The 25,913-nt window shown below is 43.0% G+C and overlaps 1 protein-coding gene across 1 annotated transcript; it reads left to right on the top strand.

The window, feature by feature from the left end:
* Window positions 1-10,105: 10,105 nt before the first annotated feature.
* wdr48b (WD repeat domain 48b) lies at window positions 10,106-25,244 on the top strand. Its single transcript, XM_061733050.1, has 18 exons — window positions 10,106-10,162; window positions 12,030-12,170; window positions 12,291-12,369; window positions 12,470-12,682; window positions 12,806-12,894; window positions 13,671-13,772; window positions 13,851-14,075; window positions 14,531-14,605; window positions 16,374-16,476; window positions 16,558-16,655; window positions 16,810-16,917; window positions 16,997-17,093; window positions 18,125-18,220; window positions 18,329-18,434; window positions 19,909-19,996; window positions 22,588-22,664; window positions 23,506-23,695; window positions 23,791-25,244. Exons 1-18 carry the CDS (start codon window positions 10,115-10,117, stop codon window positions 23,884-23,886), a joined length of 2,031 nt encoding a protein of 676 aa, XP_061589034.1. The 5' UTR covers window positions 10,106-10,114; the 3' UTR covers window positions 23,887-25,244.
* Window positions 25,245-25,913: the final 669 nt, after the last annotated feature.

The following is a 25,913-nucleotide window of genomic DNA, read 5'->3' on the forward strand; positions in this document are numbered from 1 at the left end:
ATCTGTACTCTGCAGCAGCAGCACTGATTCACCTCACACGCTGGGTGTTCGTCTCCTTCTTTTTCACTACTATGTTACAAAAGGCCAGAAAAGCTGACTCTGCATTGGCGGCGGCCCAGAACTGCTGCTGCATCAGTTTTAACCACAATAAATGGGGGGGAAGATTGTGTTTCAGGATATATGACATGGAGTTTCAAAGTCTGACCAGGCTCCCAGTGCTGCGTCGTCTCCGCTTCCTGGAACTGGACTGGAGAGACGTCCTTTGTGTTTGTCCCCCTGTGACGCCTCCGAGCCCGGAGACGTCCACGCCGCTTCTGGACGGGGTTTATATGAGGTGTCTCTGGACGGGGTTTATATGAGGTGTCTCTGGACGGGGTTTATATGAGGTGTCTCTGGACGGGGTTTATATGAGGTGTCTCTGTGCGGGGTTTATATGAGGTGTCTCTGGACGGGGTTTATATGAGGTGTCTCTGAGGACGGGGTTTATATGAGGTGTCTCTGGACGGGGTTTATATGAGGTGTCTCTGGAGGGGGTTTATATGAGGTGTCTCTGAGGACGGGGTTTATATGAGGTGTCTCTGGACGGGGTTTATATGAGGTGTCTCTGGACGGGTTTATATGAGGTGTCTCTGGACGGGGTTTATATGAGGTGTCTCTGGACGGGGTTTATATGGGGTGTCTCTGGACGTGGTTTATATGAGGTGTCTCTGGAGGGGGTTTATATGAGGTGTCTGTGAGGACGGGGTTTATATGAGGTGTCTCTGGACGGGGTTTATATGAGGTGTCTCTGGACGGGGTTTATATGAGGTGTCTCTGGACGGGGTTTATATGAGGTGTCTCTGAGGACGGGGTTTATATGGGGTGTCTCTGGACGGGTTTATATGAGGTGTCTCTGGACGGGGTTTATATGAGGTGTCTCTGGACGGGGTTTATATGGGGTGTCTCTGGACGTGGTTTATATGAGGTGTCTCTGGAGGGGGTTTATATGAGGTGTCTGTGAGGACGGGGTTTATATGAGGTGTCTCTGGACGGGGTTTATATGAGGTGTCTCTGGACGGGGTTTATATGAGGTGTCTCTGAGGACGGGGTTTATATGAGGTGTCTCTGGACGGGGTTTATATGAGGTGTCTCTGGACGGGTTTATATGAGGTGTCTCTGGAAGGGGGTTTATATGAGGTGTCTCTGGACGGGGTTTATATGGGGTGTCTCTGGACGTGGTTTATATGAGGTGTCTCTGGACGGGGTTTATATGGGGTGTCTCTGAGGACGGGGTTTATATGAGGTGTCTCTGAGGACGGGGTTTATATGAGGTGTCTCTGAGGACGGGGTTTATATGAGGTGTCTCTGGACAGGGTTTATATGGGGTGTCTCTGGACGGGGTTTATATGGGGTGTCTCTGGACGTGGTTTATATGAGGTGTCTCTGGACGGGGTTTATATGAGGTGTCTCTGGACGGGGTTTATATGAGGTGTCTCTGGACGGGGTGTATATGGGGTGTCTCTGGACGGGGTTTATATGGGGTGTCTCTGGACGGGGTTTATATGAGGTGTCTCTGGACGGCGTTTATATGAGGTGTCTCTGGACGGGTTTATATGAGGTGTCTCTGGACGGGGTTTATATGAGGTGTCTCTGGACGGGGTTTATATGAGGTGTCTCTGGACGGGGTTTATATGGGGTGTCTCTGGACGGGGTTTATATGGGGTGTCTCTGGACGTGGTTTATATGAGGTGTCTCTGGACGGGGTTTATATGAGGTGTCTCTGGACGGGTTTATATGAGGTGTCTCTGGACGGGGTTTATACGAGGTGTCTCTGGACGGGGTTTATATGAGGTGTCTCTGAGGACGGGGTTTATATGAGGTGTCTCAGGACGGGGTTTATATGAGGTGTCTCTGGACGGGGTTTATATGAGGTGTCTCTGGACGGGGTTTATATGAGGCTCTCTCTGAGGACGGGGTTTATATGAGGTGTCTCTGAGGACGGGGTTTATATGAGGTGTCTCTGGACGGGGTTTATATGAGGTGTCTCTGGACGGGGTTTATATGAGGTGTCTCTGGATGGGGTTTATATGAGGCTCTCTCTGAGGACGGGGTTTATATGAGGTGTCTCTGAGGACGGGGTTTATATGAGGTGTCTCTGGACGGGGTTTATATGAGGTGTCTCTGGACGGGGTTTATATGAGGTGTCTCTGGACGGGGTTTATATGAGGTGTCTCTGGACGGGGTTTATATGAGGTGTCTCTGGACGGGGTTTATATGAGGTGTCTCTGGACGGGGTTTATATGAGGCTCTCTCTGAGGACGGGGTTTATATGAGGTGTCTCTGAGGACGGGGTTTATATGAGGTGTCTCTGGACGGGGTTTATATGAGGTGTCTCTGGACGGGGTTTATATGAGGTGTCTCTGGACGGGGTTTATATGAGGTGTCTCTGGACGGGGTTTATATGAGGTGTCTCTGGACGGGGTTTATATGAGGTGTCTCTGGACGGGGTTTATATGAGATGTCTCTGGACGGGTTTATATGAGGTGTCTCTGGACGGGGTTTATATGAGGTGTCTCTGGACGGGTTTATATGAGGTGTCTCTGGACGGGGTTTATATGGGGTGTCTCTGGACGGGGTTTATATGGGGTGTCTCTGGACGGGGTTTATATGAGGTGTCTCTGGACGGGGTTTATATGAGGTGTCTCTGGACGGGTTTATATGAGGTGTCTCTGGACGGGGTTTATATGGGGTGTCTCTGGACGGGGTTTATATGGGGTGTCTCTGGACGGGGTTTATATGAGGTGTCTCTGGACGTGGTTTATATGAGGTGTCTCTGGACGGGGTTTATATGAGGTGTCTCTGAGGACGGGGTTTATATGAGGTGTCTCTGGACGGGGTTTATATGAGGTGTCTCTGGAGGGGGTTTATATGAGGTGTCTCTGGACGGGGTTTATATGAGGTGTCTCTGGAGGGGGTTTATATGAAGTGTCTCTGGACCGGGTTTATATGAGGTGTCCTCAGGGTAGGGGGGGTGCTGGGGAGGTTTCTGCTCACGTACGTACAGAGATCATCTCTGATGAGTTAAACATGTCAAGGAGAAGACGTTCCTTCAGCTTGAAATGACATTCAATGTTTAAAGGAGCATGAGGCTCCTTTTAAGAAATGAGACTCTCTAGCGCCACCCTTCACCACGACGGCCGTCGGGGGTACTGCAGCCAACAGTGAAGCCGGCACGGGAGAACGGGGAGAACGCACATGCAGCGTCATGTGACGTCACATCCGCAGCCCAGCGCGGGAAATTCGGGACCGAATTGCAGCACATTTTGCAGCACACAGCCTGTTCAAGGCAAAGGAGAGATACACTAGAGGGCTCATTCTTTTTGGTTTGGAACGCTTCATCTGACATTATTACTAGAAAACTTAAAATGTATACGGATTTTTTTCATAAATCCTGCCACAATCCGGCCTCAAGCTCCTTTAACTGTTTCGAACAATATTGGTCAAGAACTTCCCAACTGTCCCCTGGCTGGATCCATGACTTTCTCAGTAACGTGAGGTGATGAACCGCTACTTTTAGAAATCTCCTCCTCAAATATGTAGAAAAACATTGATCAATTGATGATTTCAAGTTTTGTGGGGTTAAAAAGATTTAAGCAGGAAATTAATCAAACTTTGAAATTTTCTGGTCTGGATTTATTCACCAATGACTTACAGAACGTGTAATAAAATCGTAACTAAATTTGCCTTTTGTGCTTTTGTCTGATTGCTTCTTTTAAATAAACTTTTAAAACAAGTATTTGGTGTTTTGGGGAAGCCACTCATGCTTCACTTCTCTTTGATCAAAAGTCGAACATACACTCTTTTCTTCACTCTAAGGGGCTTATATGTGTCAACTGCCCACCCATTCTGTTGCCATGAGGATATCAGAGGAGTCCATCCCCAAAATGGATCACACTGTGACAGAGATAAGACCTCCTACCAACATCCACCGTCCAAGAGTACCAAATGTAGATTTGGAGGGCGGGCGTTCTGCTATCAGACACCACTACTTTGGAACCAACTTCCAATCTGGGTTAAGGAGGCTGACACCACCTCCACCTGTAAAACTAAACTTAAAACATTTCTGTTTAGTAAAGCCTATAGTTAGTGTTTAGTAAACCTCTAGTTAGTGTTAGTAAACCTGTAGTTAGTGTTAGTAAACCTCTAGTTAGTGTCAGTAAACCTCTAGTTAGTGTTTAGTAAACCTCTAGTTAGTGTTAGTAAACCTCTAGTTAGTGTTAGTAAACCTCTAGTTAGTGTTAGTAAACCTCTAGTTAGTGTTAGTAAACCTCTAGTTAGTGTTAGTAAACCTCTAGTTAGTGTTTAGTAAACCTCTAGTTAGTGTTTAGTAAACCTCTAGTTAGTGTTAGTAAACCTCTAGTTAGTGTTAGTAAACCTCTAGTTAGTGTTAGTAAACCTCTAGTTAGTGTTAGTAAACCTCTAGTTAGTGTTTAGTAACCCTCTAGTTAGTGTTAGTAAACCTCTAGTTAGTGTTTAGTAACCCTCTAGTTAGTGTTAGTAAACCTCTAGTTAGTGTTAGTAAACCTCTAGTTAGTGTTAGTAAACCTCTAGTTAGTGTTTAGTAAACCTCTAGTTAGTGTTTAGTAACCCTCTAGTTAGTGTTAGTAAACCTCTAGTTAGTGTTTAGTAACCCTCTAGTTAGTGTTAGTAAACCTCTAGTTAGTGTTAGTAAACCTCTAGTTAGTGTTAGTAAACCTGTAGTTAGTGTTTAGTAAACCTGTAGTTAGTGTTAGTAAACCTCTAGTTAGTGTTTAGTAAACCTCTAGTTAGGGTTAGTAAACCTCTAGTTAGTGTTAGTAAACCTCTAGTTAGTGTTAGTAAACCTCTAGTTAGGGTTAGTAAACCTCTAGTTAGTGTTAGTAAACCTGTAGTTAGTGTTTAGTAAACCTCTAGTTAGTGTTTAGTAAACCTCTAGTTAGTGTTTAGTAAACCTGTAGTTAGTGTTAGTAAACCTCTAGTTAGTGTTTAGTAAACCTCTAGTTAGTGTTTAGTAAACCTCTAGTTAGTGTTAGCAAACCTCTAGTTAGTGTTTAGTAACCCTGTAGTTAGTGTTAGTAAACCTCTAGTTAGTGTTAGTAAACCTCTAGTTAGTGTTAGTAAACCTCTAGTTAGTGTTTAGTAAACCTCTAGTTAGGGTTAGTAAACCTCTAGTTAGTGTTTAGTAAACCTCTAGTTAGTGTTAGTAAACCTCTAGCTGGTGTTGGTAAACCTCTAGTTAGTGTTTAGTAAACCTCTAGTTAGTGTTAGTAAACCTCTAGTTAGTGTAAACTCTAGTGTGTTAGAGTCAGTAGTCATAGTTGCAGCTATAGAACAAGACTATAATAGTTAGTCTCAAACATATCTTGGTGGTAGATATGCTGCTATAGGCCTATGCTGCAGGGGGGCACCAACATGATCCGCTGGGCGGTGCCTCTCACCCCTCCCTCTCTTTCCTTTCTCATTAGAAGTATCTCAATACCACCATTGTTCTCCATCATTTTTGTAGTTTGTTGTGCTGGTCTGGTCAGTCATCTGCTCAGACACTGTTGCTGCCACCATCACCAAACATGTTCTCTCAAGCCTTGAAGGAAACCTGCAAACCAGCTGGACCAGGTGAGCTCAGATCCACTTCAGCATTTCATTTGGAGTTTCAATGCTAATTCAGCTATTTCCACTAGTTCCCCCAGCTGAGGAGCTGAATCATTGCAGATTATTGCTGTGGTGTATGGTGCTTCAATCTGCATTGGTGAGCATTCTGATCTAAGGCAAATGGATATGTTGAATCAAATGTATCAGAATCTTACATCTGCCTTCTGCCTGTTTTATTTAACAGGTCAGGCTTTATTGGAAGCTTTGAATTTCGTTGAACTGATCGGACTGGATGGCGAGCCAACCCTGAACCTTGAATACCTGCAGAAAGGATTTGAACCTTGTTCCAGAGCTCAATTAGCCTCAAGCCTTGGACTTTCCTGACTTGGCTGGTCTGACTCTGACTGTGGTTGGGAACTGAAGTAAAAGTGCACTACTCATTTGAACCAATCTATTACTAGTTTTTGAAATGACTAAACTAGTCACTGTTTGAAAGGCCTTTGTCTTTTGTTTTTTTTCTATGTTATATGTTGTGTCCTTTTTGTAATGTTTAATCATTTTAACAATATACTGCAGTTAAATTCAAACCTTGGTCTCAGTGTTTCATTGCCTTGCACTAGCCCACACTTGATTATAGCCTGATTATATGTGCTACATATTTTTTTTTTTCTAGATAAACTTCACTTTTATTTTTGATTTTCAAACCTTATTTTTTTTTATTATGGGCCGTGCAGAGATCTCAAACTCCCCTGTATTGGCTTTAAACATTGTACTTTTTTTTCATATCCACATGTAGTGACATCTCTGACATGTTTATTTAATTTCACGATCAAAACACTTGATAGATTATTTTTCTGCAATATTTTTAAAGCGTTATAACCTGAAGTCAACGAAGCGGTTGCTGGAAAGTGGCTGAAGTGGGAAGAAGGTCAATCCACTTTGAAACGTGGTTTTATTCTCCAGGTTTACTATCGATTATGTCTTGAGAAATATGTTTTGATGTCTCTATGGAAGTCACAAAATAAACCTTTATTTCCTTCATCGGTGATTTCAGATCTGTTCTTGAGTGTTGCATATTTCATTATTAATGTAGGATTGTCAGTTATATATTTGGTGGGTTTACTCTGCATGCACAAAAAATAAAAACACTTTCCACACAAGCAGACAACGTGTTAATTATGACTCCTTTAAGTACTACATTGTGACATAAAACAACCTAATTGAATCCTCATCTGATTGGTATAAAATGTTCTGCTTTTGCTAATGTTTTACAAAGTGCTTTAGAACTGGTTTTCTGGCTTTCTTTCTGGTTATTAAAAAAACACACACACACAATGGCCACGGTTACATGATGTTTTTTAAGTCGGAATTAATTATTCCGAATTAAACAATTCAGAATTAAACTATTTTCCTTCCAGTTTACATGGAAACAGTTATTCCGAATTGAGGTTTATATGGATAGGGGGGCGGACCGGAAGTCTACCGGGAATTGCGTCTACTGGAAGAAGAACTAACTTAGCCGCTACAACTTTGAAAAGCTCACAATTGTTATGTTTCCTGTTTCCATCTGTTATTTTAATGATTTCTATTTATTAAATAAATGGTCTCTGCTCTTGACCAGCGTTTACTGCGTGCTGCCATCTTGAAACTTTGTTAGGAAAACCAGCCCAGTGGAATATAAGATCATGGAGACAGACGGGTGAGAGAACGAGCAGAAAGAAAGACCGGAATTAATTTAAAGAGGAATGAGTGGATACATGATTGCGGAATTCTATTTGGATTTACAATCGGAATAAACCAGCCACTTACTTGGGAATTAAGTTTAATTCGGAATGGCCATTTTCATTCGGAATTAGGTGTTTACATGGTAAATTTTACTCATTTTAAATCGGATTTAATTTTAATTCTGAATTATAGAGGAATTAAACTTCCCATGTAAACGCACTGAGTGAAAATCAATAGTATAACTCAATAAAATGTTTGACGGTGAGAGCATTTCTTCACAGGCACACGGTGGAAAAGCACTTAGCGGTCAGGCTGAACGTTCCTGGGAAAATGTAGCTTTCCTTTGTTCTGTTTCAATTCTTTCTCCTCCAGAGATTGAAGTGCAGCAATCAGGGGAAACAAAGAACATCTCATGTGTTCTGATGGCTCCAGATTTAACATCCAGGAGATCTCATCAAACCTGGAGAACGATGGCGATGGTCTCTTGCTGCAAGGAACAAACAGGGAATATTATGGAGTTTATTACGTACGCAGATGCCAATAAAAAGCTATATTCATACACCTCTCCCCTGTCACTACTTGCACAAGAACATGAATAGTCAAGAACTGTCCATGTTGTCTTCCTGGTTCTGGACAGGTCCATAGTTTTATTATCTTTTATTGCTCAGGGGTTTATGTTCTGATCTCTGGAAAGCGCCTAGAGACAACTTTTGTTGTATTACACGCTATATAAATAAAATTGAATTGAATTGAATAGTTTTACCCTGCTGGTGCTTCGTCCTCAGAGTATTGTCCGTGAATAAACTCCTCATAGGACGCTTAATCAGAGATCAGTACTTTCCATTGGTTTTCAACCCAAATTCTCTCAAGAAGAAAGCACTTCCATAAACAATGACATAACAACAACTAATCAGTCAATGTTCGAATAAATCAAGAAGTGATTTCCACAGTTTCATCAAATCAACTGTCAATTTATCACCCTCATTTTTAAATTTGCAGTCTATGACTTATATTTTTAATTTGCAAGGGTTTTTGTTTTCAGTTAACCCTTAACTGCTCAATTTTTCCATTCACATCCATTTTTATCATCTCTATTTTGATCCTTTTGTTTGTTTGTCTTTTATTTTGAAAAAAGAAAAAGAAAAGAAAGAAACTGAAACGCATATTCTGAAGTAAGATAAATCAAACATCTACAAACAATGTTCATTGGATTTAATACAACTAAACTGGAAACTATCAACTTTAAAGGGGAAATATTGTGGAAGATAAAAGTGACACAAGCTGTGCTTCTCGTCCCTGGGTTTGGGGACTCAGGCGCCCCCTACCGGCACATCAGGGTAACACCACCGACAAGGATTAATCACATCCGTTACTCACCTGCTGGCGCAACACAACTGTGAACTAAACTAAGAGCATAAATATATATAAACATTATAAACAAAATTAACTTTTAGGTAACAGAGACGGTACATGCATTGAGAATGTATAAATCAGTAATATCAGCGATAAAAACCACATTAACCATAAAGTTCCGGTGTTCTGCCATTTTTTGCTGCTTTGCCAAAACATGCTACCTAATGGGTTTCTACCTTTGTAGAGCTACAATTTTACTGTGTTTTACTCCCTAAACCACTTCCTTTTCCCCCAGTGGTCCTTGTCTCTTACCAGGCCGTCATTGTAAATAAGAATGTGTTCTTAATGATCTTCCTGGTTAAATAAAGGCGAATGACTGAATTAATATCAAATAAAGTGATAGAATTGTTTTTGTTTTCTCTCTTTATCGTATAATGTTCACAAAGTGTAATGCGATTCATGTCATGGGTAGTGTATTTTTGAAGGATCAAATACTCAACATCCCATATTATCACTTGTTAATTGACTGTGCGCATGCGCAGAACCACAAAGGAGCATTTCTCGGCAGGTAGCAGAAATTGGCAGAACACCCTGACGCTGCATCGACTGCATGGATGTATTATCGAGTGGTTTTGCCACTGCTGCGATACGTCAACGTCGCCGCCATATTGGATGTGGCAAGACCTGCGCTGTAAACTAATACAAGTAAATTGACTTATTTTCATAAAGCGCCTTTCTACAAAGAAATGTACGTTTTACGTCTCATTTATTCATTCACATATTGCATATTTTACATAAACATATTTTACATTTTTCAAGTAACAAAATAACATATTTGAACCATTTTTCAGATTTTTTCAGTTATTTTATTGTCTGAAAAATGGTTCAAATGTTATTTTATTGTCTGAAAAATGGTTCAAATATGTAATTTTGTTACTTGAAATTTTTCTAATTTGTTTTGTTGATGAGAAAATATGTTTCTCTATTTTTATTATTTTTGTGAGGGGGGATATATATTGTTTTCCGGCACTACCTTGTTCTCTATAGCTGATATAACATTAATTACTCCTATGTGGGATCAATAAAGTTCTTATTTTTGCCATCTGAGAAAATTAAATATATTATATTTGGTGCCTAACTGTTTCCCAAGTATATTAGTGCGTGTGTGAATGAATAAATGAGATGTAAAACGTACATTTCTTTGTAGAAAGGCGCTTTATGAAAATAAGTCCATTTACTTGTATTAGTTTACAGCGCAGTCTTGCCACATCCAATATGGCGGCGACGTTGACGTTTCGCAGCAGCTGCATGGGGCGGATACGGATACATGTCTATGATTAAAAACCACATTACCCATAAAGCTCCGGTTCGACTGTTCTGGTTTTACTTCCGGATATGACGTCACAGGAGTTGACTGTCAACATGCAAGATGGCGACGCATCACAGGCAGAACGCTGCTGGGCGCAGGAAAGTGCAGGTACCGGTGCAGAGCTCTGCGGCCGCCCCGCTGTCCCGGGTGCGGGGACAGCGGTGGTTGGGGCCTCCCCTCGAACAGCCGCGTCACAGACTGTCCACTACTCTCCAGAATCAGCGCTTAGAAGCCGCGCTGCTGGGATCGAGCCTGGAGCCGAGCTAGCCCAGCTAGCCTAGCCGCTCGGGCTAGCAGCTCAGGCTAACTGATGGGTCTAAATGTTCAAAAACTTAATTCTGTGACGGCAGCACGCGTCAAATGTTTTATAACAGGCTTAAATACGTTGCCGGTTTCCCGAGCGTGCAGTGTTCCGCATCGCTAGTGAGCGTTATGGTGGAATATTAGATCCGGCTCCGTCTAATTGTTGGGGAAGCGTTCGCGTTTCTCTGGTTCCTGCTGGGGCGGGAAATCCTGGAAACTGATTCAATTCCAATGTTGTGTTTTCAAGGCCTGAAAGGTGCTTGAATTTTAGTGTAAGTGCTTGAAAGTGCTCGAAATTATAACTCTTGTGTCTTTCACAAAATTGGGATCAGACTGTATAGTTTAGTTATTACAAGGAGAAATTAAAGCTGCAAGCAGCGATGAACGGGACCTCGCACGTGCAATTTGCACCAATTATGGTCAAGGACTCAAAACTAAGTCTGATGACACCACCTTGACTCTTTATGTCAAACCATTCAAAAGTTATAGCAGAAAATAGGGACAACCAATCAGGAAAAAGGGGCGGGGCTAATTTGCACCAATGAAGGTCAAGGACTCAATCCTGAGTCCGATGACACCACCCACGACTCTCTATGTCAAACCATTCAAAAGCTATGGCAGAATCACATATCGGCCAATCAGCTACTAGTAACACTTCCTGTTTAGCGTTGAATTTTGACGCCACGGCCATGCCATTTCACAAAAACTCACGATTTTGATAACTTTTCATCATTAACGTCTTTTGTGTCTCCTGAGCGAGTTTTATGTTGAACGGACGATCCTGCTAGGAGGAGTTTGTTAAAGTAAGACACATGAAAATGGCATAAATTGCGCCAAAATGACACGATTAATTCAAAATGGCCGACTTCCTGTTCGGTTTCGGCCATGACGCCAAGAGACTTTTCTTTAAGTTGCAACAAGATACAGGTGTGTACCGATTTTCGTGCATGTACGTCAAACCGTATTGTAGGGCTTGAGGCGCAAAGTTTTCTAGGGGGCGCTGTTGAGCCATTAGGCCACGCCCCTTTTTGACACTATTAGAATACGTAATTTTTTGCCACATGGGACGTGCGTGCCAAGTTTCATAACTTTTCGAGTAAGTTATGCGCCTCAAAAACGCAATTGTTTTCAGATAAAATAATAATAATCGTACAATAAGCCTTGCTGGTGCTCGGCCTCTAATAAAACCAGTCAGATGAAACATAACTAGATGTTTACAGCACGATACAATGTACATAATTGTGATAAAAAGCGGAAAAAATAATTATGAGTGTATATATTCCTGTAGATATTTTACCCCAGCGATAAGGTGCTTGAAGATTTAGAAAATGACCCTTGAAAGTGCTTGAAAAGTGCTTGAATTTGACCTTGAAAAATGTGTAGGAACCCTGTTTTCAGTAGTTGTGACGGGCTTTCTCTGAACTGAATCCTGGACGCACCTCGAACGCTGTCCTTGAATGTTTTATTTCTGTACCAGGGTAAAAGTTCCACAGCTGGACCTCCGCAGGTTTACATCTCAATGCTTTGAGAAATGAAGCTTTAGTGCTTAATTTCTCATTCACTGCCCCCCCCTCCCTTCTCAATGCTTTGTAAAAGCATTGAGGTGCGACCTGCGGAGGTCCAGCTGTGCATGCAGCTTAATGCACCTTCCACTCACATCTGTGTCCCGCAGGTGTCTTATGTCATTAGAGACGAAGTGGAGAAGTACAATCGGAATGGGGTGAACGCGCTGCAGCTCGACCCTGCGCTGAACCGGCTATTCACCGCTGGGAGGGACTCCATCATCCGGATATGGAGCGTCTACCAACACAAAGTAGTGTTTGTACCTCTTGTGTATTGTGTTAAAACAACACATTATTTTATAGACATGTAAGTATAATTGTTACGTACTCTTAGTGATATTTGTGTATTTGTATTGTCTGTTTGACTGCAGCAGGACCCATACATTGCCTCTATGGAGCATCATACGGATTGGGTCAATGACATAGTTCTCTGTTGCAATGGGAAAACATGTGAGTTTGAACTGCTTTTCTCACTGCAGTTTGGTTTAGAAATGACTTTCTAAGCTTTAGTGCTTAATTTCTCATTCACTGCCCCCCCCCTTCTCTTCAGTGATATCTGCCTCATCAGACACAACCGTGAAAGTATGGAATGCACATAAAGGATTTTGTATGTCAACGTTACGAACGCACAAGGACTACGTCAAAGCTCTGGCTTATGCTAAGGACAAGGAGCTGGTGGCGTCCGCAGGTCTTGACCGGCAGATCTTCCTATGGGATGTGAACACACTAACAGCTCTCACTGCTTCCAACAACACTGTCACCAGTGAGTCCTGGGTTTAAGCCCCTTACAGTTGTGGACATTTGGGACCTGTGAAGTTTTGATTACTGTCTTGTTTGTGTCAACTATGGCCCAACTTTGGACTCAGCACAATTTGTCTCCCAACAGCTTCGTCACTGAGTGGGAACAAAGACTCAATCTACAGTCTGGCTATGAACCAGATGGGCACAGTTATTGTTTCTGGATCCACCGAAAAGGTTTGCGTTTCCACACTGACACACACACAATACTGAGAGGAGGATTTGAAAAGAAAGCCACTTTGATTGTTCCACTCATCCTGTTGTCAATGTATTTGAGATATTCAGTTACAGCCTGAAACAAGATTAGAAAATACTTAAAGGGGACCTATTATGAAAACCATTTTTTTTTTCTTGCTTTAACATATATAAAGTGGTCTCCCCTCAGCCTGCCAACTCAGAGAAGGAGGAAAGCAACCAAATTCTGCAGTGTCTGTACAGCCGCCCGGATGAGCCGTCCAGTGTGATGTGGATCTATGAGCCAATAAGATTCTGCTCCCGTCGTTACATAACGAAAATGCAATTTACATAGTTTGGCCTCCGATGCTGAAACCACGCCCACAACTAACTCCGCCGGCCGGAGCTTCCGCCATTTTTTCGTATCGCGTCATTCGGGCAGCCAATCAGCACAGAGCCTCATTATCATAGCCCCGCCCACTCAGAATCCTGCATAGATAATGAGGTTAGAGACTGGGAAGATAAAGACATGGTTTAGAGGCTGAATTTCTAATTTACTTAGCAAAAACAATGAAAAGCTTGTTTTTAAGAAATTCAAGGCTTGTTTAAAATAGGTATTAGATGCTGTAATAGGTCCCCTTTAAATCACTTCTTCAGTTGTCAAACTTTTAAGAGTATGTTCTCAGTTGCATTTGCAAGTGTTAAAGTTCACCCACAATAGTTTGTCCTTTGTTCCGTCTCTCTCCCTCCCTCTTTGTTTTGAATGTTATCTTCCTCAGGTTCTGAGAGTGTGGGATCCGCGGACATGTGCTAAACTGATGAAGCTGAAAGGCCACACAGACAACGTCAAGTCCTTGCTGCTGAATCGAGACGGCACTCAGGTGACTGAAAGTTGTCAACATTGCAGTGACTGTAAAGCCGAGGGAACCTTAAAACCTGACGCTCATTTCCCTCTGCAGTGCCTGTCGGGCAGCTCTGACGGGACCATCCGCCTGTGGTCGCTGGGACAGCAGAGGTGCATCGCCACCTACCGGGTACACGACGAGGGAGTGTGGGCCCTGCAGGTCAACGAGGCCTTTACGCATGTTTATTCTGGAGGCAGAGACAAGAAGATCTACTGTACTGACCTTCGTAACCCAGACATCCGCGTCCTCATCTGCGAGGAGAAAGCCCCTGTGCTCAAGGTAAGAAGTCCCAACACTTGGTGGAGAGAAGTGTCCTAAACAGCTGTGTGACGTCAGCAGGCCCTGCAGAATCACCTGGAAATGTCTGACGTTAAATCCTTTCCTGTGGAGTTTTAGTAACATTTTTTTTTTAGTAACATTTTTTCCCTTTTTTTTTTTTTTTAAGACTATTAGGGGTTCTGCTCTCATGTTTTCAACTGTGTAGGTATCGTTTATTTTAGTAGATATTTAAGCATTCTTTCATCCTGTATCTCGAAGTGTACAATGACCAAATGTATGGCTTTTTATTTCTGTGTTTTAATTTCTCTATTCAGGCTCGTTTATTTCTGGGCCTTGTGGGAATGAAAGTACATACTATAAGAAAAATGTTAATGATTACCATAAAAATAAAAACATTTGCTCCATAATGTGGTTGAGCTCTGCATGTTGAGGGTGCATGTTTTTCTCTTGCTCAGATGGAGCTGGATAGATCTGCTGACCCTCCTCCAGCCATCTGGGTCTCCACCACCAAGTCATCCGTTAATAAATGGGTAAGCATGCGTGACTCATCACAGATTCCTGCTTTACTGTCAGCTTTATGAAGCCTGGGCACAATCTAACCTTCCTGCAGGACGGGTGGAGTTTTAAAGCAGCTTCACCACCAAGTGGGTGATTAACAAAAGATCAGAGCAATCTCAGAAAGGAAGAGTGAGGAAACTATTAAAATCCAGGGTGGTCTTTAATAGGGGTGTAACCATACACTAATCTCACCATACGGTACATGATACTGAGGTCACGATAACGATACGATATTATAGCAGTATTTTTTAACAACCTTGAATGAGGAACATATGATATTTGAAAAACACAAAATACAAAACAATGCTGTGCGTTTGCCCTATTGTTCCAGTTTGTAATGCTTTATAACTGTTTAAGTTTTAAAGAGAAAGCCAGGCCAACCATTTTCCACAAACTGAACTAAAAGTAAATGTCAGGTTTGCATTATGATCTTCAGTTTCATACAAGTACAAATATTTAGACACAAACTGAATAGTTTCTCTCATGTATGATTTTACTTTTTTCTTTTCCAGAAATTTAACAACTAAAATTAAATAACTAAATAAAAGTAAATAAATAAACTATGAAAAGTCCCAAACTCCAAATGCAGCATGACTGTTATTGATCTTGTGTCAGAGCTCAGAGCTTCACCTGCTCCAGCCTGAGGCCGTAAGGTGAAACCGTTATCGTTTCATCCTCACACCGTCGGGGACGACACAATCTTTACATCATAAAAAACATTGATTCATGCTCACCTTAGAAGTCAAACCCCTGCAAAAGTCCCGTGATCGGGACACAAAACGGTACTAGTTTCTTCTGAGCGGAGGAAGATTTTGGTCCGCGGGTCGAGGTCGTCACGTGATCCCGCTGCACCAATAGGATGTTACTAGTAAACACAATATATTAGGGTCAATGACGTGACGCCTATATTTTCTGAAAAACAGATTTCTTTTTCAATTCAAAAAGGTTTAAATGGATAAAAAAAATATCCTATATATGACCTACCTGTCCCACATATGGACTCACTTGAATTTTACAAAAAATACTAGTTATTTGGGATTTTGTTGTTGTTTTAAGCGTCAAAATGTCATGTGGTGCAACCGTCAGACCAGGACGCTGGTTTTGAAAAGTTTTTTTGAAATCACTCTAAATGTTTTTAAATCAATCTTCTTCTATCTGGCATGATTTCCGAAATCTCTTGTAGTGTGTAAGATTGCAACACATTTGTATTTATATTTCCATCATAATATACAAACAAAGTTTGACTGATGTCCATTTTATGAAATACCATGTGGCGCGACCATTAAAAAAAACAACCATTTCTGTATAATACTGAAAACTTGTAAAAAAAAGTTGTCAAGATGTTAAGGAAATGAATTCATTTTAATATAAATCATGGTTGCACCACATGCCTTTTAAGGCTAGTGCCAATTCATCTTGACAAAAAACTCTGAAATCACTTAATTTAAAATTTTTATATGAATTTATGTGTACAAAACATTCTTAATGTTTGAACTACTGCAATAGATATTCTTTTTTTTATTATTTTAAAATTGACCTGTTGAAAATCCTTATTCGTCATTGACCCATTAGTATTAATAACCAAATATCAGCTACAGTTCTTCACCTCCACGACACGTATCGTGACGTTTTTGTATCGCGAAATTTCGTGGCATGACATCTTGTTCCAGCCCTATTAATGATCTCCGTTGTCTGCTTGAGTTGGGGTTCATGTGTTTCTCTTTCCTCCCGGGTGTGCAGTCTCTAAAGGGAATGCACAACTTCCGGTCGTCAGGGGAGTACGACAACGACTGCACCACCCCTCTGACTCCACTCTGCACTCAGCCAGAACAAGTCATTAAGGGTAAACTGCTGCTTCTAATCATCAAAAACTCCACTGTTTCTCTTCTCATACTAAAAAGTAAGAACTTGTTTCCTCTTGCAGGAGGTGCCAGTATTATCCAGTGCCACATCCTGAATGACAAGAGACACATCCTCACCAAGGACACCAACAACAACGTGGCGTTTTGGGATGTTTTGAAGGTAGATGACGCTCTGCAGTGACAGTATTGCAGCTATTTAATCAAGTGTGGTACACCTGCCACTTACATGCCCTCATGTTCACCCTGCTTATTTAAACTGCTCATTTGATGATCATTCTTCTGATGGTCCTTGTTTTTTTTGTGTTTTTTTTAAGGCTTGTAAGGGGGAAGACTTGGGGAAAGTAGAATTTGACGAGGAGATTAAAAAGCGCTTCAAGATGGTCTACGTGCCAAACTGGTTCTCTGTTGATCTGAAAACTGGGGTGAGCGGTGAACCTGATATTTGCTCTGGCTCTGGTGAGGCTGTTTCTGAGTGGTGTTCCTCTCTCCCCCCTCTTCCAGATGCTCACCATCACGCTGGACGAGAGCGACTGCTTCGCTGCCTGGGTGTCGGCTAAGGATGCAGGATTCTCCAGCTCCGACGGATCAGATCCAAAGTGTAGGCATCATTTCACATACAAATACATGCTAACTAATGTAGGCCTGCAGCTATCGGATACTTTAGTAAAATTCCATCGAGTAATTGGATAAAACATTTTTGTTTAGTTAAAGAGCAATTATAAATATACATAAGATGTTAGCGGTTAATTCACATTACTAAGACTTATTTCTAACCTAAAAATGCCATTACACCTGATAACACACATCACTTAAAAGGTTAGCTGTTTTCCCACGTGTTTCAATTAAACTTACATTTGTGTCAAGCACATTTTAAGTTGTAGTTAAGTTTTAAGTTAAAGTCTTGATAAGATTTTGAGTTTTGGCAGTGTTCACAATAAAATTCTGATTCTGCTGTATTGGAGCACATTAGGCTCCAGAGCTACTTGATGTTTTATCCATCAATGACTACAGAGATAAAACTGAAACTACCCAGTTAGCTTTATTACATTTTTATTTTCCCCCCTCATCTCTCTACAGCTCTGTGTTTGTACAGATTAAATGCGTTAGCTGCATGGACAGTCGTCATAATTAACAGAAACCCAGCCGTCCACAGGGTAACGTTATGTTATCAAGGTAGCGTAACGTTAATGTCATTAATTATCGCTACGTTAACTTAGTTTTCCCGTGTGTGGGTGCCGGTCCTCCCTCTGGGAGTAACAGGGTGTTGGTGGAGAAGCTGCAGCGTTGAGGACGTACTGTTGTATCAGCTCTGTCTTACAGTGAAACAGCAACAGTGTTGCCTTGGTGTCCAGCTGGAAATGACCCACACTTTTCACATTTTCTGCTTTTCTTTTAGTTAAAACCAAACATATCCTCCTCTTTCTTCTACCTTTACGTGCGTGACGTAGTCCGGGTGAAATACCTGCTTTGAGCTGGTGAAATTAAACAAAATTAAGCAAAATTAAAGTTCGAGGCAGAGAAAATTCCTCCATCATTTTTTGTAATCAAATTACTGGAGGAATGGTTTCAGCCCTAAACTAATGCAGCACTGGAAAGTGGAGGTGACGTTGCCCTGCTGATCTTCTGCAGTGAACCTGGGTGGCCTGCTGCTCCAGGCTCTGCTGGAGTTCTGGCCCAGGACTCGCATCAACCCCATGGATGAGGAGGAGAACGAGGTGAACCACGGTGAGGAGACGCTGCTCACATATGTGTAGTTGTTTTAGCATGAGTGGGAGTTGCTGTCCCAGCGCCGCCCAGTTATCCTCACAGCCAGTTCTGTCCTCGTGCCCTCAGTGAACGGAGAGCAGGAGAACCGCGTCCAGAAAGGAAATGGATATTTCCAGGTTCCACCGCACACGCCCGTCATCTTCGGAGAGGCAGGAGGAAGAACTCTGTTCAGGTACAGTCAGTACTGGAGTTGAGGGGGGATGAGAGGGGGTGAGGGGGGATGAGGGGGGATGAGGGGGGATGAGGGGGGATGAGGGGGGATGAGGGGGGATGAGGGGGGTGGCATCCCCCCTGAAATAAAAACAGTCCAAATCATCCCCCCTGTAAAACTGCCATCCCTCTTTTCCATCCCTTATGTCATTTCATCAATGAATGTGGTTTTACTGCTATTTCAACATTTAGAGTCATCACCAGAAAAATGTGACAATTTTCACCTGTTTCAGGGAAATTTTCACTTGAAATAAGTAGAAAAATCTGCCAGTGGGACAAGATTTATCTTCTTACTATAAGCAAAAAAATCTTGTTCCACTGGCAGATTTTTCTACTTATTTCAAGTGAAAATCTACTTGAAACAGGTGAAAATTGTTGTTTTTTCCAGTGATGAGTCTTGTTTTAAGTGTAATGAGATTTTTTTTTTACTAAAATGAGATATTTTAACTAGGCCTGTGTCTAAAAAATCGATTTTCCGATTCTAAATCGATTCTCATATTCATTCCTAAAAATCAATTCTTATTTTTAAAGATCGATTTTTTTTTTTTTTCCCCCCAATCATTTTCTCCAGGTGAACTTTAATCCCAGTAGTCGGACACACAGTTTATCATGACACTTCTGAAAAATGCCAGGTGCTTCATGGCAATATGTGTGTGTGGTGACAGAATAAATTAGATAAGCTAAAATAATTTGTTTACTGCATGAACTGTTGCAATTTCTTTCTTTTTTGCACTTTAAATGGATATTGAAAGGCCTGTTTGAGTTATTTATTTCTTAGTTATTTTACTGTCATATAATTCAGGCAACAGCTCAAAAAACATTTTAAATAACATTAACCATAATCGATATCAGATCGATCAAATCATGATAATTGATTCTGAATATTGAGAATCGGAATCGAATCAATTCTTGACATTTGAATCGATACCCAGCCCTAATTTTAACTAGAAAAAAGACAAATATTCTTGTTAAGATTGTGAGTTTTTGCAGTGATCCATGTTACTTATCCTGTGAAGGACAGAGTCATATTGATAAGTTCAGAAAAGTGTTTTTTATTGTTGTGTTTTGATGTATTTGATGTAAGTCCAGTGGATATTTAAAGCTTACAGAAGGCTGCATTTAACTGCTGCTATGTCATTCCTGCAGTATTTCTGCAGCTGTTTTGGTCACTGCTATTATTTGTAATATATTATATTATTTGTAATCAGCACAAATGATCTGTCCCCATATGATCAAATCCACCACACCCCTGATTGTTTTTTACAACTTGAGTACTGGGTACAGTGACGGTAAAAGCTTTGATGGTGTGAGTGGAGCTGAAGGTGGACGCAGACTCTGATGGTCCATTCACCCACTCAGAATAAAACCGTACAGATTTGACTGCTCCACGTGTGGAATCCTCCGTACTGATCCAGCTCTGCTCTGTTGCTCTGCAGGTTGCTCTGCAGAGACTCGGGGGGAGAGACTGAGTCCATGCTGCTCAACGAGACCGTCCCACAGTGGGTCATCGATATAACCGTCGACGTGAGTGTCACTCCTCTCTCTCTGCTCTCTGAACAACTTACAGAAACAAATAGACAATATCTTTCTCTCTAGAAACAGTGACTTCCCTCCTTTCACTGGAGCCCTGCCCTGATCTAACCTCTTTAAATGAACAAAAACACATTTGTATGTATTGATATGGATAGTTTATTGCCCCACCACAGTGGGTTCAACCTAATCTGGGGTTGAAAGCTTTTCAGGAAGAAACCGTATCCCAGTTGTCTGTAATGCATACCTCCTCCTCTCCTCTAAGGCTACGTTCACACTGCAGTTCCCAAGTGACCCAAATCCGATTTTTTGCTCATATGTGACTCAGATCTGATTTGTTTATGACAGTGTGAACAGCACAAGTCACATGGAATCTGATCTTTTCAAATCAGATTCAGGTCGCTTCCATATGTGGTTCTAAATCGGATACAGGTCTGATGTTTTGCAATGCGACTTCAGTGTGAACAGCCAGGTCGGAATTAATGCGACTTTGACGTCACACGCAGAGCCCCGAGCCGCGGGGAGAGACACGGGAGACGGCGGGGGTCCCTCCGGGCCGCCTCCGCCTCTCCTCCACCTCTCCCCAGCGCTCACCTCTTTATACGACCTCAGATCAGACGAGACAACCTGCTGAATTAAAGCATATTACTAAATAAATAAGGATTCAAATCAGCAAAGCGGTCGTGGTCGCATAACCTGCCCGTTTTACAACGAGCTGGACCGTGTGTTAGGTGATAAACCCAGCTGAACGCCGGAGAGCAGAGCTGACACTCCGGGGAGCGGAGCTAGAGCCCTGCTATAGCGGGACTGTTTTCTTCATCCCGCTCCCGCTGCATTTCTGACCATTACTGCCCGCTCCCGCAACGTGTGTGTTCCACTCCCGCCCGCACCCGCAGTGTTTACATCCGCTCCCGCCCACTCCCGCAAAACTCTGAGAATTCATGTCCGCACAATGATACAGAGATGCAAGAGAAACGTCCTTGACAAATCTATCTGATTTAATGTTAACATGATAATTGTGGAGCTTGATGGATAATTGGCAGTTCACAGGCACCTGTTGGATGTAAATCCATCATTGTCATCATCACACGCCTCTGCGCATGCGGGTCAGTTCAGGGCCGCGATGCGTTCACACTCGAGTCGGATATAGGACACATTTTAAAAGATAATGTGAACAGCCACACAAAAAAATCGGAATTGGGACAAAATCGGAATTGAGCATTAAGGACTGCAGTGTGAACGTAGCCTAAAAGAATCTCTAAATGCTCCTGGAGAAGAGAGGGGGTTTGCTGAAGGAGCCAGAGAACACCAGTGTGTCGCTCCAGGAAGTATTTGGGAGCCACTGTTGGAAGGGGGGGGCTCTGACGCACAAATAAGATAAAAATGGACACAAATGCTCATCGGACAGAAATAATGCAAAACAGTGACAATATTGTGCTGCTGTTTCCTGTAAAGGTATTGAGATGCAACAGTTGATGAGAAGAGGATGTTCAAAGTGGGAAATGTGATGAAGGCCGTGGCTCTTGAAGCCCACAAGTGCTTAGAATACGTAATACAATACACCAGATACTCTAATGGCACTTTTCCACTAGAACCTACTCAGCCCGACTCCACTCACTTTTCCCTCGTTTCTTTTCAATACCCAGATCAGAAGTAGGAGGTTGGAGAAGCTGCTGTGACGTATTTGATTGTGTATCTAAAGGAAGAAGACAACAACACTAAAGATGTAGAACCTGGAGGAGATGATAGATGTGCTGCTGGATCTGTGGCTTGTGTTTGATATCAAGTTAAAAAATGAGAGTGAGAGAAGCTTCAAGTGGTGACTCTTTTTTTTTTTTTTTGTCTCTGCGCTGCTGAAAAGTCAGCTGGAGCCGTGAGCAGCTATGAAGAGACAGAGCTCCTGGTAGATCTGGTCGTTCCTTATCTCCGGTCTAGATCCATTTTTAATTCTCTCCTCAGCACCAGGTTTATGAACATCTGACCCTCAGAGTTGGATCATGAAACAGACTTCTGCTGCCGTTGCTGGTTGAATAAAATGAACCAGAATCCGTCAGAGTCTCTTTCTCTGATTTCCTCCTCCTGACTCAGACGTCTGACTCCAACCCCCCGACCAATCGGTGGCCTGTAGTGTGATGATGTCAGATACAGCCGACTCAGCAGCTTAGAACCTCGGCAGAATAGATACAGAAAAGTATCTACTCGGTAGTTAGACCCCTGGTGGAGAAGAACAAAACGGGGGCGAGGAGAGTCGGGCTGAGTAGGTTCTAGTGGAAAAGCATCATAACTGGGTGGCTTTAGTGTAGGAGGGCACTGAAACCCAACAAAACGGGTTTATACTTCCGTTTGCAGAGGTTTCTGGTTCTTTCTACAGAATAACATGTTTTGGCATCTCTGCTCTTTGTTCTGATCATAAACACACACTGACGTCATTTTGCTGTACAGTAAATGTATGTTTATATTTCCATGGTTCCCAGAAACTTCACATTTGAAGTTAAAGTTTGAATACAAATGGAAGTGTTAGCGTTGGGTTTTCACTGTTACAGCAGCTGATGAGTTTCATGGGTTCTTCTCTCCTTCTGTTGCAGAAAAATATGCCCAAGTTCAACAAGATCCCCTTCTACCTGCAGCCGCACTCGTCCTCCGGGGCCAAGACTCTGAAAAAGTTAGTGGGGGGTTTCCTCCGTGTCTCCTCCGTGTTTCCTCCGTGTTTCCTTTGTGTTTCCTCCGTGTTTCCTCTGTGTTTCCTCCGTGTTTCCTCCGTGTTTCCTCTGTGTTTCCTTTGTGTTTCCTCCGTGTCTCCTCCGTGTTTCCTCCGTGTTTCCTCCTTGTTTCCACCGTGTTTCCTCCGTGTTTCCTTTGTGTCTCCTCCGTGTTTCCTCCGTGTTTCCTTTGTGTTTCCTCCGTGTCTCCTCCGTGTTTCCTCCGTGTTTCCTCCGTGTCTCCTCCGTGTTTCCTCCGTGTTTCCTTTGTGTTTCCTCCGTGTCGTCTCCGTGTTTCCTTTGTGTTTCCTCCGTGTTTCCTCCGTGTCTCCTCCGTGTTTCCTCCGTGTTTCCTTTGTGTTTCCTCCGTGTTTCCTCCGTGTTTCCTTTGTGTTTCCTCCGTGTTTCCTTTGTGTTTCCTCCGTGTTTCCTTTGTGTTCCCCCCCGTGTTCCCCCCCGTGTTCCCCCCGTGTTCCCCCCGTTTTCCCCCCGTGTCACCCCCGTGTCACCCCCGTGTCAGCTGCACGGCTGCTCCGGCCGACCCCTAGAGGTCTCCAGACCCCGGTCTCTAGACCCCGGTCTCTAGGGTCTCCAGACACCGGGGTCTAGAGACCGGTCTCTAGGGTCTCCAGACCCCGGTCTCTAGGGTCTCTAGACCCCGGTCTCTAGACCCCAGTCTCTAGGGTCTCTAGACCCCGGTCTCTAGACCCCGGTCTCTAGGGTCTCTAGACCCCGGTCTCCAGACCCCGGTCTCTAGGGTCCCCAGACCCCGGTCTCTGACCCGGCTGACCTCTCTGTCCTCAGGGACCGGCTGTCGGCCAGCGACATGCTGCAGGTGAGGAAGGTGATGGAGCACGTGTACGAGAAGATCATCAACCTGGACAACGAGTCCCAGACCACCAGCTCGTCCACGGACAAGCCCAGCGAGCAGGACAAGGACGAGGACATGGCCCTGCTGGCCGAGGAGAAGATCGAGCTCATGTGTCAAGACCAGGCACGTCCTCTCCGTCCTCCCTGTCCTCTAAACCCGGCATGCTGCAGCGTCCCCGCCCCGCCTAACCCCCCCCCTCTCTGTCTCTGTCTCCCCAGGTCCTCGACCCCAACATGGACCTGCGAACAGTTAAACATTTTATCTGGAAGAGCGGCGGGGACTTGACGCTTCACTATAGGCAGAAGTCCACGTGAGAGTCCTCACTTTTACAACAGAACTCTTTGTCATTTGCCAATCACCACCCACCTCTGACATGTAGTTCCCCGACCCCGCTGGGGCCGAGAGTCGTATCCCAGAGAATCATTAGTGAGGACGTCAGAGACGTGAGCGGAGCCGCTGCCAACACTCCCCCGGGGGGGACGGATCATACTGGCTCTTCAGAGGAATGGACTGATTTATCAATCTCTTTTCCTTTTCATTTGTCTCCTCTTCCCCTCTCGATTGGCATTTATTCAAAGCGACTGAAGTTGCAGTCTGTGTTTGTGTGTAGTGGACTGTGGGCTCCACTGCTGCCCCCGCGTCCCCCCCGTCCCAGCAGCACCACCTGTAGGACACTGGTCTCTGGACAGCACCAGAACATCCACCACCTTAACTGGACCTGATCTCCGTCTGGGAGCCTGACCCTCAAGCACTCGTCTGTTACTCAGCCATGTCCTCCGTGGAATGAATGTCATGTTGGTTTTTGTATATATACATGCAAACCTTTTTCATTTAAATGACTTTTCTTTCCTTTATTTTGTGATTTAAATGACTTTTCTTTTCTGTTGTACAGTTTCCTTCCCCCGGATCCTTGAGCACATTCCTGGTCATGAAGGTCACGTGACTTGGGTGTTGAGAATTGCATTTGTTTATTCACTGCAACCTGGAAATTGCAGTTTACCTTGAAAAGTGTTAGTTTTTTTTCAAGTCATCTTAGCAATTGGAAAATTATATATAAGGTATATATCTTAAAGGCTAACTAATGCTTCCATGTTGTGTTTGGCTAAACGAGTGGTGATGTTGGCAGTGAGGGCTGTTTTTAGTGTATATTTCATTTAGATTTAAGGAGGAACTGTAACTTGAAGGAGAGATGAAGCTCCAGCTGATTCAGCAGAGTGAAGTAACGGCTCCGTCTGCAGCAGACGCCGGGGGGGCCGGGGGGGCCCGGGGGGGGCCCGGCTCTTCACTGGCAGTTTCTGGAGTTTATTTGCCACATGTGTGTAATGCCATAATGGAAGATGTGTTTAGTAAGCTCTAATTGGCCAAAAACAGGACGTGTACTACAATTAGGCCATAACACTGCAATATTCCTTGTTGTAATAATTTGTGAAATATGTATATTTTAGGCATTCAAAGAAATAAATGGGAATGGTTTAAAAATGACAGATCTACAGAGATTATAAATAATTATCTCGAGTTGGAATAAAAACAAGCAGCACTTTTTTGAAAGTCAAGTTATATGATTGTTTAACAATCAAGTTTTACCCCAGTTCACTTTCATCAAGACTCCGCACTCATTCCTAACAAAACGTACAATTCATTAATAAAATATCTGTAAAAATACTTTTCTCTTATTTCTACACGAGCACCTACTTTCACAAACAAAAACACATTTAGAAAGTCCCATTAAGAGCAGAAGACAGTTATACAGTTTCCCAGGGTGACGTGGTCACAAACGTTTCTGACTTACATAGTTGCATAGATCATAGGAACAGAGAAAACCATTCAGACCTGGAACATCCAGCTAAAGGTACAGCAGTACAAATCACATGACCCATAATCACTAGCATTAAGAATATAGACTCAAAAAAAGTATTTTAACAGGACAGAACATCCTACAGATCCAACACCCTTCAACATTCAGGAAACAACTAAAGCTGCGATGCTGTTCTAGCTAAAAGCTCTGATTAGTAATGACAGAAACACGGTGAATAAAATCAGCCTTACTTGCTGAAAACAAGGTTTGGAAGTCAGATATGAAGGTGCAGCTGTGCTCTGCAGTAGTAAACGCGTTTGTCTTTGGATGCGCTCGTGCCCTCGTCACGTCAGCGCACCAAGGAACGCAGCATCAGTGATCTAGTGTCATGGTTGCTTCCTTGTAAATAAGCCATAACATTTTCAAAAACAAAAACTCCTACGTTTTGTAAAACTTTTCCCTGTAGTGTCACTATTTTGGTAATGCAGTCATACTCTGACGTAAGACAGGTTTTCTATAATTAATATGGGATATTACGGAGCCCCT

Source organism: Cololabis saira, chromosome 10 (genome assembly GCF_033807715.1).
Source record: "Cololabis saira isolate AMF1-May2022 chromosome 10, fColSai1.1, whole genome shotgun sequence".
NCBI classification, from domain to species: domain Eukaryota; kingdom Metazoa; phylum Chordata; class Actinopteri; order Beloniformes; family Belonidae; genus Cololabis; species Cololabis saira.